The following is a 21,755-nucleotide window of genomic DNA, read 5'->3' on the forward strand; positions in this document are numbered from 1 at the left end:
ATAGAGCGGCTTTTCTCATTGACAGCAGACGCGTTCCCTGCTGAATGTCACTTTCCAAAAAGAGCTAAATAAAGGAACCGTCTTTGAACCTGCCTGTCTCGAGTATTTTTCAGTCAGCATACATCTCCGGCATTTGAAATGCATTCCAAACTCTCAGGCAACTACAGAGTTATAAATTCTTTCTAAATGAAAATCTGTCAACTTCAAACATCTCCTTGTCTCTGGGTCAGGTTCACTCTACTTAAAAACAGTTTTATCATGCAATATAAAGACTCACTTCTCCAAAGAAACAGCAAAAGCATCCATCTTGTATATTTCACTTTGCAGAAAAGCACCTGTCTTTTCTGGTGAATTCCAGATGTGAGGTCATTAATTAATTTACACACTCGGAATAGCATTTTCTTTTTCTTTTTCTTTTTTTATATAAAATTTTTATTACAAATATATACACATTTACATACAATATATGTTTTATATTAATACAAGGCTAAATCAACGCATAACAAATAAACAAACAAACAAACATGACAAACAAACAAAAAAAATATTCTTAAAAAAAGATCTAGTTGCTTATTTAAGTACATTAATAACAATAACTATTCACTTAGCATATTTTATAATATTTGTACTTGTATTCCCTTCAGGAGGTAAGTTTTGAATGATTTTTGATTTTAAATTATTTTCTGGTGAAGTATGTTGTGTCCTCAGCGTATACCATTTTCTCTTGTAGGTTGTCACTGTTCTTTAAATCATTTAATTCTTTCTTATCCGCCTTCTTTTATTCGTATTCAATTTCGCTGGCTGGGGAATTCTGGGAGTTGATATCATACAGATCTTTCTTTATAAAAAGGTTTTTTGTATATATGTCTTTTGTGGGTTTTTTTCTATGTAATAAAAAGGATATAAAGTATTGTTAATTTGGTTTTTTCTTTTGAGTTTTATTTCTTTTCTTAAACCAGTTATAAAGATGTATCCAGGTTTTATCGTGTTCGGAATCTTCTTTATTTTTTAATTTAATTGTTAGTGCGTCAAATTCAGCACAGTCTAATATTTTTTTAATTATCAAATCGTCTTCAGGTGGTTCGGGTTGCTTCCAATTTTGAGCTATCGTTATTCTAATTGCTGTCAATATATGAATTAATAAGTAATGTTTGTTTTTTTCAATTTTTTGATCTATAATTCCCAGGAGAAAGGCTTCAGGTTTTTTATTTATCTTCATTTGTAAAATCTCTTCTATCCAATTCTGCATTTTATTCCAGAATTTTTTCATTTTTGGGCAGGTCCACCAAATGTGGTAGTAGGTCCCCATTTTTTTACACCTCCAACATTTTGGGCTTGTTCCTTTATACATTTTGGCTAACGTTGCCGGTGGAAGGTGCCACCTATAATACATTTTGTATATGTTTTCCTTATAAGCTGTAGATTTTGTTAATTTATAGTTTTTGATCCAAATTGATTCCCACTTATCTAAATTTATGCTATAACCAAAATTTTTGCCCCAACTATGTATACTATTTTTAACTATGTGTTCCTCCATTTTGTAGTGTAGCATATATCTATATATTTTGGAAATCATTTTCTTTTCTTGGCCTAAAATTATCTTATCTAATTCTATCTCTTTTATTTGTATTTCCTTCCTTTTCCCTTCTTGATATTTTGATTTAATTACGTTATACGCCCACCAATCAATTTTGATTCCAATTTTTTCTAATTGTTCCCTGGTTTTTAATTCCCCATTTTTTTCTAATGTTTGATAATAATTTAACATTTTGTTTAGTTCTCTTGAGTTTGGGTATACCGTTGCCTCTAAGCTCGAGTACCATTTGGGGATTTGGTGGTAGTACATTTTTTTGATTTTTTTCCAAGTTGTGTATAACGAGTTTCTTATTATATGTTGTTTGAAATAACTATGTGTTTGTTCTTTATTTTCCCACAGGATAGCATGCCACCCTGTTCTCATATCGTGTCCTTCCAGTATTAATAGTCTTTTATTTTCCAATTTAAACCAATCTTTCAACCAATCCATAATTGCTGCATTATAATATAATTCGAAATCTGGTAGTGCAAATCCTCCTTGTTTGATATTATCTTGTAGATATTGTATTCTAATTCTAGGTTTTTTTCCGGCCCAGACGAATTTTGTAATCATTCTATTTAATTTTTGAAAAAAGTCTTTTCTTAATATAATTGGAATCGTCCTAAATAGATATAGAATCTTGGGTAAAATGGACATTTTTATTGTTGAGATTCTACCTATGAGCGAGATAGGCAATTTGTTCCATTTTTCTAATTTCTTTTTTATTTCTTTTATTAAAACCGTATAATTATCTTCCTTTATTGTGATTGCTTTTGCTGTTAATTTTATTCCCAAATACTTAACTGTTTTTACTATTTGTAGGCCTAATCTGTTTTCTAATATTTTCTTCTCTGTATTTGTTAAATTTTTTGTCAGTATTTTGGTTTTTTGTTTATTAATTTTAAGTCCTGCTACTTTTCCGAATTCAGTAATCTCCTTTAATAAAACTTCCCCTGATTCAATTGGATCTTCTACATTGAATACTAGATCATCGGCAAATGCCTGAATTTTGTATTCTTGTCCTTTCAAATTTAATCCTTTAACATTTTTATTTAACCTTATCTGATTTAATAAGATTTCTATGGCCAAAATAAATATTAATGGGGAAAGGGGGCATCCTTGCCGTACTCCCTTTTCTATTTTTATATTTTGCGTTAATTGGTCGTTTATTATAACTTTTGCCGATTGTGTAGAGTATATCGTCTTGATTGCTTTTATAAATTTTTCTTTAAATTTCATTTTGGTCAGTTGTTTAATAAAGAAGTTCCAATTCAAATTATCGAATGCTTTTTCCGCATCTAAAAATATTAATGCCAAATTCTTTCCTGGGTTTGCCTCATAGTATTCTAAAATATTTATAATGTTTCTCAGATTATTTTTTATATTTCTGTTTGGTAAAAAACCGTTCTGGTCCGTATGTATGATTTCGTTAATTATCCCTTTAAACCTTTCTGATAATATTGTTGTGAAAATTTTGTAATCTGAGTTTAGTAATGCAATTGGTCTGTATTGTTTTATTAAATATCTTTGTTCCAAATCTTTTGGTATTAGTGTTATTAACCCTTCCTTCCAGGATTCAGGCATTGCTCCTTTATCTAACACCTCATTCAGCATCTGTAGTAATAATTTTTTGACTGGTTCGTATATTTCTTTGTAATATTCGGCTGGTATTCCATCTACTCCTGGGGTTTTGTTATTGTTTTGTTTTTTAATTGCTAGCTCTAATTCTGTCATAGTTATGGTTTTATCCATTGTATCTATGTTGGTCTCTGATATTTGGGGTAGTTCAATCTCGTTCAAATATTGATCTATTTCTTCCTCTTTTATATCATCTTTCCTATATAGCTGTTGAAAATAGTTTTGTATTATCTTTTTTTTTCTTCTATATCAATTTGTTTTTTCCCCTTTTCATCGTCCATTTGTTGGATATATTTCTTCTCTTTCTGTTTTTTAATTTTATAGGTAAGCCACCTTCCCGGTTTGTTTGCATGTTCGAAGTAGTTTGTTTTACACTTTTGATTTTTTGGGCTATTTCTTCCTGTGCTATCAAGTTAATCTTGTGTTTAATTACATCTCTTTTTTCTTTTAATTTGATTTTTTTTGGATCTTTTATCCATTCGGCTTCTATTTGTTCTAATTCTTTTTGATTTTCTCTCATCTCCCTATTTTTATCCTTATTTTTTTTACTAGTGTATGCACTGGTTATCCCCCTTATATATGCTTTGGTTGTGTCCCATATATTTTGTATGGTTGTGTCTTCATTCCAATTTTTTTCTAGAAAGATATCTAATTCTTTTTTTGAAAATTCTTTGTATTTGTTTTCTTGTATAATTTTTGTATTCATTGTCCATCTATTTTTTTGGGTTTGGTTTCCTCTAATTACAATACTTACTGGATTGTGGTCTGCCCAAAAGTTAGGTTCTATTTCTGCTGATATTATCTCTTGTTGTAATTCTATGTTTGTCCATATCATGTCCAATCTAGACCATGAGTCGTGTGGGTGTGAATAATAAGTATATTTACATTCATCCCTGTGTCTTTCCCTCCATGTATCCTTTAATTTAAATTCTTCTATAATATCTTTGAGTTTTTCTGGTATAGATTTTTTCTTTTTACTCTTTTCTTTACCTTTATAGTCTTTGTCGTAATCTATTATTATATTAAAGTCCCCAATCACACAGATGTTTCCTTTTTCAATTTTTATTATTTTTTGGTACAACTTTTTATAAAAAGATTTTTGGTCTTTATTGGGAGCATAAATCACAATTAAATTTGTGTTTTTTTTATTAATTTCGATTTCTATTATAAGTATTCTACCCTCTTCATCACTGTCAATTACTTTTGGATTTAACCAGCTTTTAATATATATTGCAATTCCTCTTTTTTTTTCATTTGCAAGTGATGTGAATAGTTTCCCTAGTTTCCGGTATTCCAATACTTTCTTATCCTTTTTCTTTACATGGACTTTTCTGGTGAATTCCAGATGTGAGGTCATTAATTAATTTACACACTCAGAATAGCATTTTCAAAACTGCTTTCCCCCAAGTTTGTCCCTTCTTTTCTCTGATCTTCTAAACCTGACACTTAACCAAGGACTATCCTCTACACCCCTGTTATCTGAAGAAGTCTCACTATGCATACTATCGTCCGATGTATTTTCCAATAAGTTCTCATCACCATTATCCTCCTCCATAGTATAATTACTCCAGGGTAATTGACAGCTTCTACGTCTTCATCCTCCTCTGAATCTGACATTTCCAAAGGCTGACAGGGAACACACTCACAACACTAGGTAGTTGCAAGTTGCGTGTGGAATACAAAAATTTACAGGGTGACTCAAGTCAAGGAAACTCTTCCAAGCCTACTAGGTGTTCTGGTTTCTGGTAGAAATTTAGCAATTACAAATAACTCTTATTAAATGCATTATATCATGAATAAAGAAACTCCATTTATTTCTCTGCTCTTCTGGAATTCAAACACATTCCATACAGGCACTTGGTCCGTTATCTCCCTTAACCGCATTTCTCACATTCCTTCTCCTTCTCCACTTAATAAGATTTATTTTCCTAACAGCATGATTTCTAAAACAGCAGAACTCACTGTTAATCAACACAGAATAATTTTGCTTACTTGAGAACGGCAAGAAAAACATCCATTTTCCCCTTCGGCAACGTTGAAACTCTACCCTTCTTCCCCACTGACCCCTTGACGTGCCAAATACATCACTACAGTATTTAACCCTTTCGTCTCCTTAATATCTTCTTCCAGACACCTGTTCTCTATGTTTTTGGGCCCTTCTTAATTTAGGGTTAACCCAGCGAACGTCTGATTCTCCCTCACTAGATCCTGAACTCATAGCCCCATCCTGTGGCTGGTCTCCCAACTGTCCTACTACCTGTAACCCCGGGCCCCCCACTAATTCATAAACACTATCTGAATCCAAGTCCTCAATATCTTCATCATCCTCCAACTGACCAGGAGTATGTACAACACTAGGTTTAAATTCTTAGGGTTAGCATCAGTGGCATTAACTACATAAATAGTCCTGAGTTTTCCTGTGTCTTTGAGTGCAATTTTGGGAAATACAAGGGAACCCCAATTTCATTTAACCCAGCCCCCCACCCAAGTCATGCCAAGGCAACTAAAGTCACGAAGACTGCCATTTGCACTCCAGGCCAGAATGAGTGCTGAGCTCGATAAGCTCATAACACAAGGTATCCTAGAACCTGTAAACCATGCAAAATGGGAAATGCCTATAATAACCCCATTAAAGCAGATGGTTCTATCAGAATCTGTGCAGACTATAAATGCATGTTGAATTGGGTGTTACAAAAAAGTGCCTACCTAGTTCCAGCATGGCAGCATCTGCTAGGGCAGTGATGGTGAACCTTTCTTCCCTTGGGTGCTGAAAGTGAGATGCTATTGTGTGTATGTGCCCACACCCATCATTTAATGCCCCCCACATTCCGTCCTCCTGCACATATGCACATGACCCTTCCCCCATTTCCTGTCTTCTGGTGAGTATGGCAGACCCATTTTTCACCCTTCCAGGCTCCAGGGGCTTTTTTGGAACCTGAAGAGAGTGAAAAAAGCCTCCTCCAATCCCCTGGAGGCCAGAAATGGCCAGTTTCCCAATTTCCTATGGGCCTGATAGGCTCACTTTTCCTTGTTTCCATGCTCCAGGGGTTTCCCTGAAGCCTAGGGAGGGTGAAATCTCCCTCCCCACTGCCCTGGAGGTCCTCCAAAGGCTAGAAATGGCCCATTTCCTGATTTCCAGTCACCCTGGTAGGTTCCCCAGAGGCCAAAAATCTCAGAGCATTTGAAAATCAGCTACACATGCTGGAGCTTAGCTAGTTCAAGGTTTGTGTGCCAGCAGATATGCCTCCACATTCCACCCATGGCACACGTGCCATAGGCTCACCATCACAGACCTAGGGGAAGGGAAAGTTTTTGCAAACTTAGACTTGGCCCAGGAATATCAGCAACTGTCTGTGGATGATGCCACAGCTGAGGTTGAGACAATGGTTACCCATAGGGGAGATTTCAGGTGCTGCTGCCTCCAATTTGGAATCAGTGTAGCACCTGGAATCTTCTAAAGTCTAATGGAAAGGTTGCTACAAGGAATCCCAGGCACCATCCCATACTTTGATGATGTCCTGTGGTCATCATCAATACCTCCTATATTGCCTGAAATTGGTGCTCATTCAATTTAAGACATAGGATTGAAGCTTAAAAAAAGAAAAATGCTATTTCAATGTTCCCAGAATATAATTGTTAGACTACCTAATTGATGCTGCAGGACTACATCCTATCACATCCTGTCATAAGGAGGCCAAGGCATTTAAGGCTGTCAAGGGGCATGTCCAAGTGCCAAGGTGAAATGGAGTTCCCTGTGTTCTGCAGGAGAATCCCAAATCTCTGTTACCTGGGGACCTGGTTTAACCGGGACCAGGTCAGCACTGCCCTTTTGGGGCAATGAAGAAGAGGGATCTGTTAGAGGGTGGCATACCTCATAGAGAACTAACTTAGGGCCCTCGACCGGCAGGAGTGTAAATCAGCTTGCAAAAGCTGTCCAAGCCACAGCTACTGCAAAATGCAAAAATCAATTGTTTTTGAAGTTTGAAGTCACCTGAAAAGAGGAAAAGTGTAGGAGAGATGAAGAAGGAGATTAAAAGTTGTGCTGATGAGTTTGCCGAAGATTGGGACTTTTGTTTTTTTTCTAATCTTAATGGAACAAAAGGATAGACAAAAAACAAAGACAAAGCAGTTATCTAATATCAAATGTCATAGTAGAAAAACTTTTTAGGAAGGCTGTAAACGCCCAACCATTGATAACCTTTAATTTGGAGTATTGATTTAACTTTGGAGTGAATATCTGCTTTAATAAAATAAAACTGATTTAAATATAATATAAAAATTAAGAGAAAATAGATGTGTAGAACTGATGGGAGGTGCCACTTGCTGATTAGAGGAATTATTGCTGTGGAGGATCTTTGTGGAGATTTGAACAGCTGTTGGCCTTGGATCTTCAAAAAGCAAAACAAAATTATCTTATCTGTTGGAGTTTTGAACTTGGAATGAACTTCTATTTACTTGAAAGTTGAAAGAAAAAAAAGCTAAAAGAAAAGGATTACTTCAGACTATAAGCTGGTGAATGGTAGCTTTGGCAATATGGCATTAGAAGCTGGGGATCTTGCAGCATGTATTAAGGAACAGTTTGCAGACTTGCAGAAATGCCTTTTAGAGTACGAAGAAAAAATTGGGAAAAAGGTTGAGAAAGCTCCTGAGTGCAGCAAATATTTTCCAAATATGATTGTTAGGAAAAAAACCAAGAAAATAAAGAGGACTTGAAACAAGAAGAGGAGCAGATGGAGGAGGAGATGGAAAATGATAAAGATACAAGGGAAGAAGACTTAAAAGATGGACAGGTATTCTGAACATTATGATTATACTGAATTTTATTATTATTATTACACTGGGATTTACAGTGGGGAAAAAGAATAAGGCAAGGATACATATACAGCGGTACCTCTACTTAAGAACGCCTCTACATAAGAACTTTTCTAGATAAGAACTGGGTGTTTAAGATTTTTTTGCCTCTTCTTAAGAACCCGAGCCCAGAAAAATTTCCCAGGAAATTTGAGAGTGGCACGAAGGCCCGACCAGTTTCCTGCCATTCTCCCTTAATCCCCGCTATCTTGGGCTTTTCTGGGCTGCCAGAGGAGGCTTTCAGTCGTGCTTAAGGAGGCTTTGGCAGTCCAGAGCAAACAAAGCATTTTCCTTTCTCTGAGCACTTGGAGAGGGAATAAATCTCTGCCACCGCCCAGAGAATGAAACACTCCCTTCCTTTATCTGGGTGCTTGGAGAGGGAATAAACCACTTCATTGTGGTGACTTCCTCGAGCTGCCTCCCATACACCCAGCGCGAGGTTGCCTCCTGGAGCATCTGGGCGTGGAAAGGCAAAAGGGGGCACTTCGCCCCAGCCGAATCAACTCGGCTTCAGCCAAACTGAGGAGTTACATCCGTGGAATATATATTTCCCATTTGGCTAACTCCAGAAAACAGAAACAAGAGAAAATTAATGACATCAATATCAAGTTACAAAATGTAGAAAGGACCCTCCAACAAAACCCAGACGATATGGCGATCTTAACTGAAATCAATTAGACACGAAATAAACCCAATAACCCAGCAACAACTCACCCACAAACTAAAAACAGCAAAACAGATATACTTCGAATCTGCAAATAAGCCGGGGAGCTGGTTAGCTTTTAAATTGGCACAACAAAAAGCTGAGAAAACCATAGAGGCTCTATATGACAACTCAGGATCATTAAAAACAAACATTGAAGATAAGAAACAGATAATTCAGCAATTTTATCAGGAATTATATGAAATGGATACAATAAATAATGAATCAATTAAAGATTATCTAATTGAAAATGAAACATTCTCAATATCTGATGAAGACAGCAACAAATTAAACAAGAAAATCAGTCTAACGGAACTTAAAACTGCTATCACAAAACAACAGAATAATAAAAACCCGGGACCGTATGATATCCCGGCCGAATTCTATAACTATCATCAGGAGTTATTAGAACCCATTATGTTAGAGATTTACAATGAATCCCTTTCCCAAAGCAAATTACCTAAATCCTAGTCAGAAGCTTACATAACTCTTATTCCAAAAGAAAATAAGGACAAAAAATACCTTGAAAACTATAGACCCATTTCTCTACTTAATACCGATTACAAAATATTCTCCACAATAATAGCAGAACACCTTAAAATTTTTTTAAACAATACTATCCACCCCGACCAAAACAGATTTTTACCCACAAGAAACATTAGTTCCAATACATGGACCATACTCAACACTCTTGAATATTATGATAAACACTCCAACAAATCAATTGCACTTATTTCCGTTGACTTACGAAAGGCTTTTGACAGCCTACATTGGCAATACTTTACAACCCAAACAGCCCACATGAAATTCGGGCACAATTTTGTTAATCTAATTATATTGATCTACTCTGAAATAACGATAGCACTGAAAAAATAACAATAATAAAAGTTGTCTGACAAGGTTGCCCTAGCACCATTAATCTTCATACTTACAATAGAAACAGTACTAAAAAAATAAGAAACAACCCACAAATTCAGGGAATTAAAATAAAAAGGGAACATTTTAAATTACAAGCGTTCGCAGATGATATTGTATTCCTAATTCAAGACCCACTAGAATCAGCACACATTTTATTAGAAGAATTTCACAAATTTGGAGACATAACGGGCCTTAAAATTAATACAGAGAAAATCAAAATCATAACCAAAAACATGACACAGAAACAAAATATCTTATTAGAACAATTTCTCAGTTTAAAAATAGTTAAAAAAATCAAATATCTAGGTATTTGGATCTCTTCAAATTGTAACACTATAAAAAAAAGACAATTTTGACAAACTAACACAAGAGGTACAAAAAGACTTAACAGGATGGTCAAATTAAATTTATCTTTGATGGGAAGGATCGCAGCAATTAAATCAAACATTCTCCCACGATTCTTATATTTATTTCAAGTAGCTCCTATACACTTAAATAAATCATTTTTTAAATATCTACACAAGGTAATTCGTAAATTTGTTTGGTCCAAAAAAAAGGCAAGAATAAAACTAAAGAATTTACAAGATCATGGAACTAGAGGGGACTTCGGCCTCCCCAACTTCTATTTGTATTACCAAGCCGCTATTCTAGGAAAGATTAATAAAGATTAAAGAGTGGATAACTCTTCAAAATACAAGGTTATTGACTCTAGAGGGCTTTGACTTGCAATCTGGATGGCACTCATTTCTAATGATGGACTTAAATAAAATCCCAAATTACTTTAAACATCACTACATAAGAAAGGCTTTAATAACAACATGGCATCACATTAAAAAAAATCACTACCTTTCTACTCTGAAATGGATATCACCTAATGAATCATTTACGTACTCTAACCTCTTTTCCCCTTCAAAAATATTAACCTATTTACAACTACAACAACAACAATATACTTTCAAAACAACAACTTCACCAAAATGGAATAATACTAGACTGGTTAACTTACATACAGATAAACTCCAAATACAAAGAACATAAAAATAAATTTGGTTTCCAAAATAAAAATCCTTTAGATTCAATCTTATTTGGCCCAAACCTAAAAATGATCTCCAAACTATATAACTATCTGTTAATGCAAGACACTATTGAAGAACAAGTCAAAGGATGTATGATCACCTGGGTCCAGAACTTTGGGTATACAATAGATCTAATAGAATGGGAAAAATTTGGACAATTAATTACAAAATGACACTTGCAACATTTATAAAGAAAACATTTAAAATGATTTACAGGTGGCACTTACCCCCAGCCAGACTTTCAAAAATGTACCCCAGTTTATCTCCCATCTGCTGGAAAGGCAAAAAATTACAAGGAACTTGCTACCACTTATGGTGGACTTGCACACATGCCAAAAAAAATTGGCAAGAGATCAAAAATGTTATAGACCAAGTCATATCGATAACAATATTACCCAAACCAGAATTATTTCTTTTAGGCATTTTCAGGCAAAAAATCACACAAGAAGACAGATACCTCACCATACAAATATTAACAGCTGCTAGAATCACATACGCACAATTTTGGAAACAGGAAAATATTCCCACCACAATAAATATTATTACAAAAATCATGGAGTTGCTGAAATGTCCAAAATGACAATGGAACTACAAAATAAAAATAACTCAGATTTCCACAAGGTTTGGGAGAAGTGGTACCAATGGTTATTTAACAAAAAGTATAAGACAATTATTGAAAAGAAAAAAGAAACGTCTCAGTCTCTTCACGATTCCACTTGATAACATACAACAATACATGAATAAGATTAAATATCGTTCGCATACTACTCAAATTTCAAATCAGACGTTGGTTACATGATATATATAAACAATTTGAATTTATTCCTATTTATATTGCTATGTAAATACTAATTATCTATTATTCCAAACACTTATAGAATCACTTCCTCTTTCTTATCATATACACCTATTATACAATTAAAATGAAAAGTCATAAATTCAAAACCACCTGCCATCTTGCAGGCTCCCCCTTTCCCCTTTCCCCTCTACCCTATCCTATCCTCCTCTGCATCTACCAACCTCTCCTCTTTACAATCTATATTTTATTATTATCCCACATCCTTTCGTTTTCTTACATATTTTTTTTGTAAATATTGTAATAGATACTTGAATTTATAAAAGATTTAATATGATGTATATCAATTGATATATAGAGATTTCTTTTTATTATGTATACCTTCCCCTCACAGTTTTTCCTTTCCCCCACTTTCCTTATATTTAAAACTCAATAAACCTTTTTTTTTTAAAGGAAGAAGAAAAACTGCAGCATTACAAAGCTTAGTACTGTGGATAATACATACATTGATGGGAATAAGGATGTCGCTGACCGTTTGAATAGCTACTTCTGTTCAATTTTCTCAGAAGGCAGCTTACAAAATAATACAATGGATGGATATAGCATTGTTTCCAACTGTAGGGACTCAGCTCCAGTGATCTCAGAGGTTGATGTCTTAGAAGAACTTGAATGATTAAAGATAAATAAGGCAATGGGTCCAGATGGCATCCACCCCAGAGTTTTTAAAGAACTCAGATCTGACATTGCTATCTCCCTGACTAATTTGTTTATCCAAACCCTTTTAACAGATGTTCCTGATGTTTGGAGAATGGCCAGTGTTGTGCTATCCACAAGAAGGGCAATAGAGAAGAAACTGGTAACTACAGGCTGTTGTGATTCAGTCTGAGGCTCCTCAGGGAATGGCTGGAACTCTGCCGGCTCCATGCTCAGAGGGGGAGGACAAGGAACAGGAGGAGGAGGAGGACCAGGGGAAGAGGAATGTCAGGACGAGGAGGAGGGAGAACAGCCTGAGACCCCCGGGGGGAGCTCTCCCCAGTGAGTAGCCTGGAGTCATTAGATGAGAATGCACAAGCCATCAAAGATATGAGGCAGAGAAGGGCAGCACAAAGAAGGGGACAATTAGCCAGGTATTTCCATCCCTAATAGGCAACAGCTGGGTTTGGGTGTGGTTCTCCTCAGAAAGGTTGAAAAGGCAGGCCCGCCCTTCCTGTATTGTGGAGAGTTATCTTTTGGGAGTCCTGTGACCTTGCTTCGATCCTTGGCGTCTCTGATTCTGGCTTGTGGCCTCGAAGGCTGAAAACTTGGGGGAGGCGTGGGTTTTATTATCTACAGTGGTGTGTGTGCCAGCAAGAAGCCTGTTGTATTGTCTGGCCGTTGTGACTCTTCTGTGAAGCTTCATAGCATTCCAGTTTGTTAGAACAGTTTTTGTTATCTGTGTTTGTTTTCAAAGATATAAAATGACTTTGCTTTTTACCAGCGTGTCTGGCTACTCTTTTTAGTTGGTGTTGATGTCTGGGGGAACCCAGACAGAACACAGGCCAGCTAGCTTGACATCAGTTATAGTTAAAATGATGGAGACTCTACACAAAAAGAGGATAAATCAGCACCTAAAAACCAATAACTTATTGGACCCAGACCAGCATGGCTTTACTGAGGGCAAATCATGTCAGACTAATCTCATTGATTTCTTTGACTATGTCAGAAAGCTGTTGGATGAAGGTAGTGCCATGGATATTGCCTATCTGGACTTCAGCAAAGCCTTTGATACAGTTCCACATAAAGAGCTGATAGATAAATTTGAGAAGATTGGACTTAATCCCTGGATAGTTCAAGGGATTTGCAGCTGGCTGAAGCAGAGATATCAGAGGGTTGTTGTAATGGCAAGTATTCTCAGCAGAGACTGGTTACAAGCAGTGTGCCACAAGGGTCTTTTCTGGGTCCTATTCTTTTTAATACTTGCCGATGACTCTGAAGTGTGCAATAGGGTTGATATTCCTGGAGGTGTCTGTAATATGGCAAATGATTAGCTATACTAGATAAGTGGTCAAAGCAATAAAAACTGCAGTTTTATGTTTCCAAATGTAAAATATTGCACTTGGGGGAAAGGAATCCTCAATCTAAGTATTTTATTGGCAGTTCTGTGTGAGCAAAAACTTCAGAAGAGAAGGGTTTAGGGGTAGTGATTTCTGACAATCTCAAAATGGGAGAACAGTGCGGTCAGGTGGTAGGGAAAGCTTTTAAGGAGGCCTAATCCTTTCAGATAGTGCAAATTAGCAGATATGTAAAAAACGGAAAGTCAGAAATTTAAAAAGTTTTTTCATTGTTTTATTTTTATTTTATTTTGTCTTTTTAATTTCTTACTTTTTAATATTTTACATTTGTATTTTTTCTTTTTATTAAGATATGTAAACACACACAAATGCATATCAAGCATATACCTGATAATAATAATACAATAGAAATTTTAAAATCAAATAATTTAGCCTAAGAACAAATCTTTTATTATACTGCATAACCAGTATCTTGATATACAGTATGTTCTTACTTTCCAAAGTTATACTAAACTTTGAATGAAAAAGTCAAATAATCCTAATGCTCATAGCACCAATATCCTAAGTTATAATTAATAATGATAAAATGTCTACTTTTTTTCTTGTGTATTATATAGAAAAAGTGTATTATATAAATGACATTGTATTGAAATAAGATGCAAACTAACATAATAAGAGGGGGGGATTCGATGTATAAAAATAAAATTTCCCCCTTTTATTTTTCACAGTTCATACCTGCAAATTTCAAGACATCACCTCCAAACACCAATACTTCTATACATGAAAGAAAATGGAAGAAATTTACAAACAATCGTTCATTGCATGGTAAAGCAAATTCCATGACAAAAATAAGTTCAAATAATAAAAATAAGCTCTTCTAATAAGTTGCTTTTAGAGAAAAAGCTCTGACTTACTTAATCATTGCCCCCCCCCCCACAAGAACAACCATTGACTTGCCACAACCTTTCTACACTTCATATTTGTGTCATGTTCATCCTCAAGAGGGCATGAAACTACCAATGTGGGCAGAAACATTTGAAACGTAGCATATATTGATTATGATGCTTATGCCAAGTGCCAAATGTATATAACTAGGCAATTAGAATTAGTATTAAAGACTGTGTATTGTGTGGGGAATAGAGTCATAATTCCAGAAATGTTACAAAAAAGGGTTTTGCAAATTTTACATAAAGACCACCCAGGCATGGTCAGATTGAAAAGCATGGCCAGAAGCCACCTGTGGTGGCCAGGTTTGGACAAGGACATTGAGCTTTTGGTGGCCACTTGTAATTCGTGCCAACAGACTATGCCATATCCACCAAGGACTAAGCCTACTGAATGGGAAACATCCAGAGGCCCGTGGTCCAGAATCCATATAGACTTCGCTGGTCCAATAGCTGGACAATCTTTTCTTATCGTTGTGGACGCTTATTCCAAATGGCTTAAAGTAGCCTTAATGAGCGGAGCAGCACAAGAGCCAGCCTCTCAGGAGGGTAACTCTTCGACGACTGAACTATGCAGGTCACAACGCTAAGCAAACCTCCAATCAGGCTCCAGGCGGAGAATGAGGGGATGTTCAAAGGGGAAGTTGTTGTAAGTGAGGTGCATAGTGGAAATAAAAAGAGGACACATTTTCTTGTGGGTGACTTGACTGTTAGAGGTGTTGATTTGGGACAGAGTAAGGATGGGGTGAAGCTGATGAGGTGTCTCCCAGGGGCCACTGCCAGCAGGGACAGGAGGCGGATTACAAACATTGTCAAGGCTGTGAGTAAAGGTAATAATGTTGATGTGGTGGTGCATCTTATTTATTTATTTATTTAGTTAGTTAGTTTATTTATTTTGTCCAATATACAATGAGGGTTTTAGTGGGTATATATCTATATACACATAGTAAAATACATGATGAAGGTTATAGAGGAGATACTCATAGTAAAATATATCTAAGAAATAATAGAAAAGAAGATAAAGTAATAGAACATATCAAGGAAAGAATAGAAGAAGAGATATAGGAATAGAAGAAAGGTATAGGAGATATAGGAAAGCAATAGGACAGGGAATGGAAGGCACTCTAGTGCACTTGTACTCGCCCCTTACTGACCTCTTAGGAATCTGGATAGGTCAACCGTAGATAATCTAAGGGTAAAGTGTTGGGGGTTTGGGGATGACACTATGGAGTCCGGTAATGAATTCCACGCTCCGACAACTCGGTTACTGAAGTCATATTTTTTACAGTCAAGTTTGGAGCGGTTAATATTAAGTTTAAATCTGTTGTGTGCTCTTGTGTTGTTGTGGTTGAAGCTGAAGTAGTCGCCGACAGGCAGGACGTTGCAGCATATGATCTTGTGGGCAATACCTAGATCTTGTTTAAGGCGTCTTAGTTCTAAACTTTCTAGGCCCAGGATTGAAAGTCTAGTCTCATAGGGTATTCTATTTCGAGTGGAGGAGTGAAGGGCTCTTCTGGTGAAGTATCTTTGGACATTTGCAAGGGTGTTAATGTCTGAGATGCGATATGGGTTCCAAACAGATGAGCTGTATTCGAGGATGGGTCTGGCAAAAGTTTTGTAAGCTCTGGTAAGTAGTGTGAGATTGCCAGAGCAGAAGCTACGTAGGATTAGGTTTACAACTCTTGAAGCCTTCTTGGCTATATTGTTGCAGTAGGCTTTGGCACTTAAATCTTTTGTTATTAGTATACCAAGGTCTTTAACCGAGTGGGGATTATCTGTGATAATTTGATTATTCAGTTCGTATTTGGAGTTCACATTCTTCTTCCCAATGTGTAGGACAGAGCATTTGCTAGTTGAGATTTGGAGTTGCCATGTGTTAGACCACTCAGAAACAGCGTCAAGGTCTTTTTGGAGAGTAGTTGTGTTATCGGTGGTGTTGAAGAGTTTTACATCATCAGCGAAGAGGACACAGTTGCTTGTGATGTAATCGCAAAGGTCATTGACACAGAGAATGAAGAGTGTTGGTCCCAGTACATTACCTTGGGGAACACCACTTTTAACTGGGACGGGGGTGGATATGGTGCTTCCTATTTTGACCACTTGTTGTCTGTTTGACAGGAATGCTGTAATCCAGCTATGGAGGGATCCTGAGATGCCATAGGATTTGAGTTTTAGGAGTAGTTTGTCATGGACCACTGAATCAAAGGTTTTGCAGAAGTCAATATAAATTGCATCTGTAGATTTCCCTTGATCTAGATGAGTTGTCCATATATTTTTGCAGTGGAGGAGCTGCAGGTTGCAGGATAGTTTTTTTTTAAAAACCAAATTGTTTGTTAGAGAGCAAATTATTAGTTTCTAGATGGAGAGTAATTGATCTGTTTATAATTGAATCCATGACTTTGCATGGGACGCAGCGTAGTGAAATTGGTCTGTAGTTATCTACAAGAGAGGGGTCTCCCTTTTTGAAGATGGGGATGACCATTGCTTTCGACCATAGTTTAGGAAGTGTGCTGGTTCTGAAGGATTTTTCAAAAATTATGCTTAGTGGTTCAGCTATGGCAGAAGAGAACTTTTTAAGGAAGTAAGCACAAAGACCATTTGATCCAACTGATAGAGAAGGTTTAAGGTCACATAATGCTTTTTCAACTTGGTCTTCAGTGAAGTCTACTTGGATTAAGTTGTTGAGGGAGTTTGAGGTGCGATTGATGAAATTGGGGGATGAGCCATTGCTGTTAACAAAGACAGAGCCAAAGAAAGAGTTGAGGAGGTTGGCTTTGGATGAATAATCATGGTATTCTTTGTTGTTGGGTCCTTTGAGAGGTGGGATAGGTCTAGAGTCTTTGAGTTTATTGTTGACAAAGTTGTAGAAAGTTCTATTAGATTTGTTGCATAGGAGGTTTTCCTCTTGTTTACTGTAGTAGTTAAGGCATTCTGTTTTTATTTGATTGCAAATGCTTTTATATCAGCTTTTGAAGTTGGAAACTTGTCCTTTTTTGTTTTTCCTCCTGAGAGATTTTTTTCTTGTTTGTAATTTTCTTATTGAGATGGGGAGGTTATTTTTTTTTTGTTTATGGTACATGTTAGAGGTACATGAAGTCTGATGATAATTTTCATTTCGAGTAGGAATGTGTTTATTTATTAGATTTGTATGCCGCCCCTTTCCGTAGATTCGGGGCGGCTGTAGAGGTTGCCCCGAGTCTGTTGTAGAGGTCATCAGTAGTGTAGCATTCAGAGAATAGAGTTTTCCAGTTTAATGTTGAGAGGTGGGCTTCAATGAGTTCATAGGTTGCTTTTTTGAAATTGAATTTTGGTGTTGTATTATTTTGGTGGTTCATAGTGTGGCTTAAGTTGAGACTGAAGTTTATCATGCTGTGGTCGCTGTTGGAAAATGGTTCTGTTGTTTGTAAGCCATATATTGTACTTTTGCTGTTGCAGAAGATGAGATCCAGACAGTTATCAAGTCTGGTATTGTTAGTTACTAGTTGGTCGAGTCCCAGATAGGTGACGGTATTATATATAGTAGAATGGATGGGTTCTGTGCTGCATTCATTTAAGGACCAGTTGATGTGTGGTAGGTTGAGGTCTCCAAGGAAGATAATGGGATATGAGCAGTTGGTTGCCTACATGAGTAATGTGGAAAATTTGTTAGCATGTTCGATGTCGTAGTCCGGGGCTCTGTAGCAGAGTAAGAAGCGAATTGTGGTATTTAGAGATAAATCACAGACAATAGTTTCAGGTACCAATAAATCCTGTGCAACTTTGAGGATTTTTAGGTTCAGTGATTTTTTTGTAGAATATAGCTACTCCGCCTCCTCTGCGGGATTCACGGTCTGAATGGAAAACATGGTAGTTTTTTGATGTGATAATGGAGTCTGGGTAGGAAGCATTTAGCCATGTTTATATCAAAGTTAGAAGTGTCAAGTAGAAGGAGGAATTCAGATGTCTTGTTGACTAAACTTCTAGCATTCAATAGTTTACATTTGAGATTGGTCTTGTGTTGGGGATTGGTTTTGGGGTGGTTAGAGGAAGTAAGTGCACGCTTTTCTATTCTTGGTTTGAGTGGTAGGGTTGTCCATTTGTTGTTGTGGGATGGTGGTCTGGCAGGTGTCAGTTTGATGTTGTGAGATGGTAGGTTGAATGTTAGACCGGAAGATGTGGGGAGAATTATGGGTTTTGGGTTTGATGCTTTCTGTGCAGTAATCTATGTAAAGGTTTGTTTCACCAAGTTCATAGCGTCTCTTGAGTTTTGCCCATAGTTCGTGAGAGCGAATACGTTGGAGGAGAGAAAGATCTGGTCTGGATCTGAGTTTGTTGAAGGACTTGTTATTTCTGGCAATGTGGTTAATGATCTTGATGAATTGCTGTTTTATTTGTTCAGTTTTGCATACTACTTTGCAGAAGCGGGGAGCTTCTTGTGCTCAGGTCCAATTCTGGTAACTTCCAAAATGTCTTCTTGGGCGATTGTTTGTGCATGTGAGTGATGTAGGTGGATGATATTTCTTATTCTTGTTATATCTGATTCATGACTTTCATCAAGACCAAAGAGGATAGCATTCTGGCGTTTTTGTTCACGTTCCATGGCATCCTTGACTAGGGTAGAGATATCAGTGGTAGAATTAGTGGTTTTTTGAAGTATTGGAAGTGGTTGAGGTTGAGGTTGGGGTGGTGGAGTGGTGAGTGGTATTTTGTCGGGTGGATTCAGTGTTTGGATATTTTTCTCCATGGATGAGAGTCTTGATTCAATACTTTCTGTGATTTCTTGTTGTGTTTTGTGAAGTCTTGGTTCAATACTTTCTATTAATGTTTGTTGGGTTTTGATGGCTTCTTTTAAGGTATTAATCTCATCAGACAAACTGCTAAGTATATTTAGCTTGGGGGTGCAGGATGAGCACATATAAAGAAATGAAGAGTTTGCTTTTAGGAAGGTGTCAATATGTTTAGAAATATTGAGGCAGCTTTTGTGAGCAGACTGATTGCAAGTCTGGCATTTTATGAAACCATCATGATCATTGATAATGTCATTGCATTTAAAGCTGTGATTATCAATTGTTGCTTGTTGTTCTTTTTGTTCTTGTTGTTGTATATTCTTTTTGATTGGCATTTCTGCTTTGATCTGAGCTGTTCTGTGCCAGCGTCTGTCTATAGGATGGGGGGGGGGGTTGTTAGTGCTTCAGGAAAGTCTTTTGGTTTCCCTGTCTGAGTTTCAGGTTTCCTGCTCACTGGGCCTCTTTATGACTTTATAGTGTGTTGAGAGAGAGGCAATTAGGGTTGTAGAGTTTGTAACTTTAAGAGAGAGGCAAATAGTTGAAACAGGCAAGAACAATGGCTTTCAAATGTACAGTAAACCCCCCTCTTTCTTCACAGCCAGCACCTGGTAGTTTAAGCTTGCCTTATTAGCTCAAATGCTGTTGGCGGAGGTGGTTTAGAAGATTTTTCAGTCTCCCTTTGAATGAAGCGTTTACAGGTCCTTTTATTAACAGGACTCCTAGCGCTTGTTCAAACTAAGGGTTACTCTCTTGGTCACTTTCTTGGCTTCAGATGGCTCCAAGCCTTGGTTGATAGCTTGGCTAGTGGCAGGGTAAGCTGTGTTCTGCAGGGGGTTTGGGCTAATGGCAAGAAGTTTGATGGTGCTAGGGTGCTGGAGATCCTGGGTGCACTGGGCAGATTGAGGCTTTGTGGTGTTCAATAGGCAGTAGGGATCAATCACTTATGGTTTGATGTCTTGCCTTTGTCTTGCCTTGTTTCCTCGTGGATGTCTTGCCTTTGTCTTGCCTTGTTTCCTTGTGGAACGTTCTCTTCTCTTCTCTGCTCTGCTCTGCTCTCCCAGAAATGCTGATCGAAAATGTTTTTAAAATATTTATATTCAATAAAATTACTTTTAAAAAAGAAAGAAAGAAAAGGAAGGCGAGGAGCTGGCTCTGCTCTGCTCTGCTCTTCTCCTTTGTTAATGTAGTAAAAAGAGATTTTCAATGTCTAAGTGTGGAGCTGGGTAAAATAACTGATTCAGTGACTTTCTCAGAGGTGTTACCAGTTTGTGGCCAGGAGGATAAAACAACTTGTATCAGAGAGTTTAATGTGTGGTTAAGGCAGTGGTGTAAAGCTGAAGGTTTTGGCTATGTAAGTCATGATGTCAGTAGGTGGTCTAATAGGGAGTTGTTTGAGAGAGATAGTTTGCATCCAACATACAGAGGTACCCAGGTGCTCGGTGAGGAATTCATTTAAACTAGGTAAAGAGGACAGAGATGTAACTGATGTGGATGATTTCTGTCCCCGACCAATGAGGATAAATCAGTTTCTGGAAGCTTATGAAAAGGGAGCTGTAAATAAAATAGATGTAGTTGTTGATGATAAGGGGCAAACTAATAATGAAAATAATGTTCTTCGGGTAATGTGTACGAATGCTCGAAGCTTGAGCAACAAGCTCTGTGAGTTAATGGCCATAATATCTAGAGATAATTTGGATCTGGTTGCCATAACTGAGACATGGTTTAAGGATTCTAATGAATGGGAAATATCCATACCAGGATATACACTGTATAGGAAGGATAGAATAGAGAGAAGGGGAGATGGAGTAGCCATTTATGTTAAAGAAAGTCTAAAAACAACACTAATTCAAAATACGTGTAAAGATCTGGAGACTCTCTGGGTTTGCATGCAAAATAAAGACGGTTCTGTCATTAGAATTGGGGTGATCTATAGGCCTCCAGCGCAATCTGAGGAATATGACAACAAGATGGCGGATGAAATTACCCAAATGGCAGTAAAGGGAGATATTGTGGTTATGGGTGATTTCAACATGCCTGATGTTGACTGGAATATCCCCAGTGCCCTTACACGCAAAAGTAAGAATATAGTAGAGGCCTTTACAGGAGCAGCTCTGGCACAGCTGGTTAAGACACCAACTAGAGGGGAGAATATTCTAGATTTAGTTTTAACGAATGGGAATTGGGTTTCAGAGGTCAAGGTGGGAGAAAATTTAGGTTGCAGTGACCACCTATGTTTGTGGTTTGATGTAAAAACTGATTGTGAGCAATCATATACTGCAACCAAAGTATTGGATTTCAGAAAAACAAATTTTAATGCAATGGGGGAATATTTAAATAATGAATTAAAGGGGAGGGATAAAATGGCAGGAGTGAGCACCCAGTGGACTGTATTAAAAAAGGCCATCTTAAAAGCCACTGGACTGTATGTAAGGCAAA

At 36.9% G+C, this 21,755-nt stretch overlaps 1 protein-coding gene across 1 annotated transcript in view; it reads right to left on the reverse strand.

Moving 5' to 3' along the window:
* Positions 1–21,755, reverse strand: part of ADCY10 (adenylate cyclase 10) — a 253,408-nt gene that overhangs the window by 226,142 nt on the left and 5,511 nt on the right. The window contains exon 3 of the mRNA XM_070748580.1: positions 14,345–14,383. Within this exon, the coding sequence (XP_070604681.1) occupies positions 14,345–14,383 (39 nt within the window). The remainder of the gene's footprint in view (positions 1–14,344; positions 14,384–21,755) is intronic.

Source organism: Erythrolamprus reginae, chromosome 3 (genome assembly GCF_031021105.1).
Source record: "Erythrolamprus reginae isolate rEryReg1 chromosome 3, rEryReg1.hap1, whole genome shotgun sequence".
Taxonomy (NCBI): Eukaryota; Metazoa; Chordata; class Lepidosauria; order Squamata; family Dipsadidae; genus Erythrolamprus; species Erythrolamprus reginae.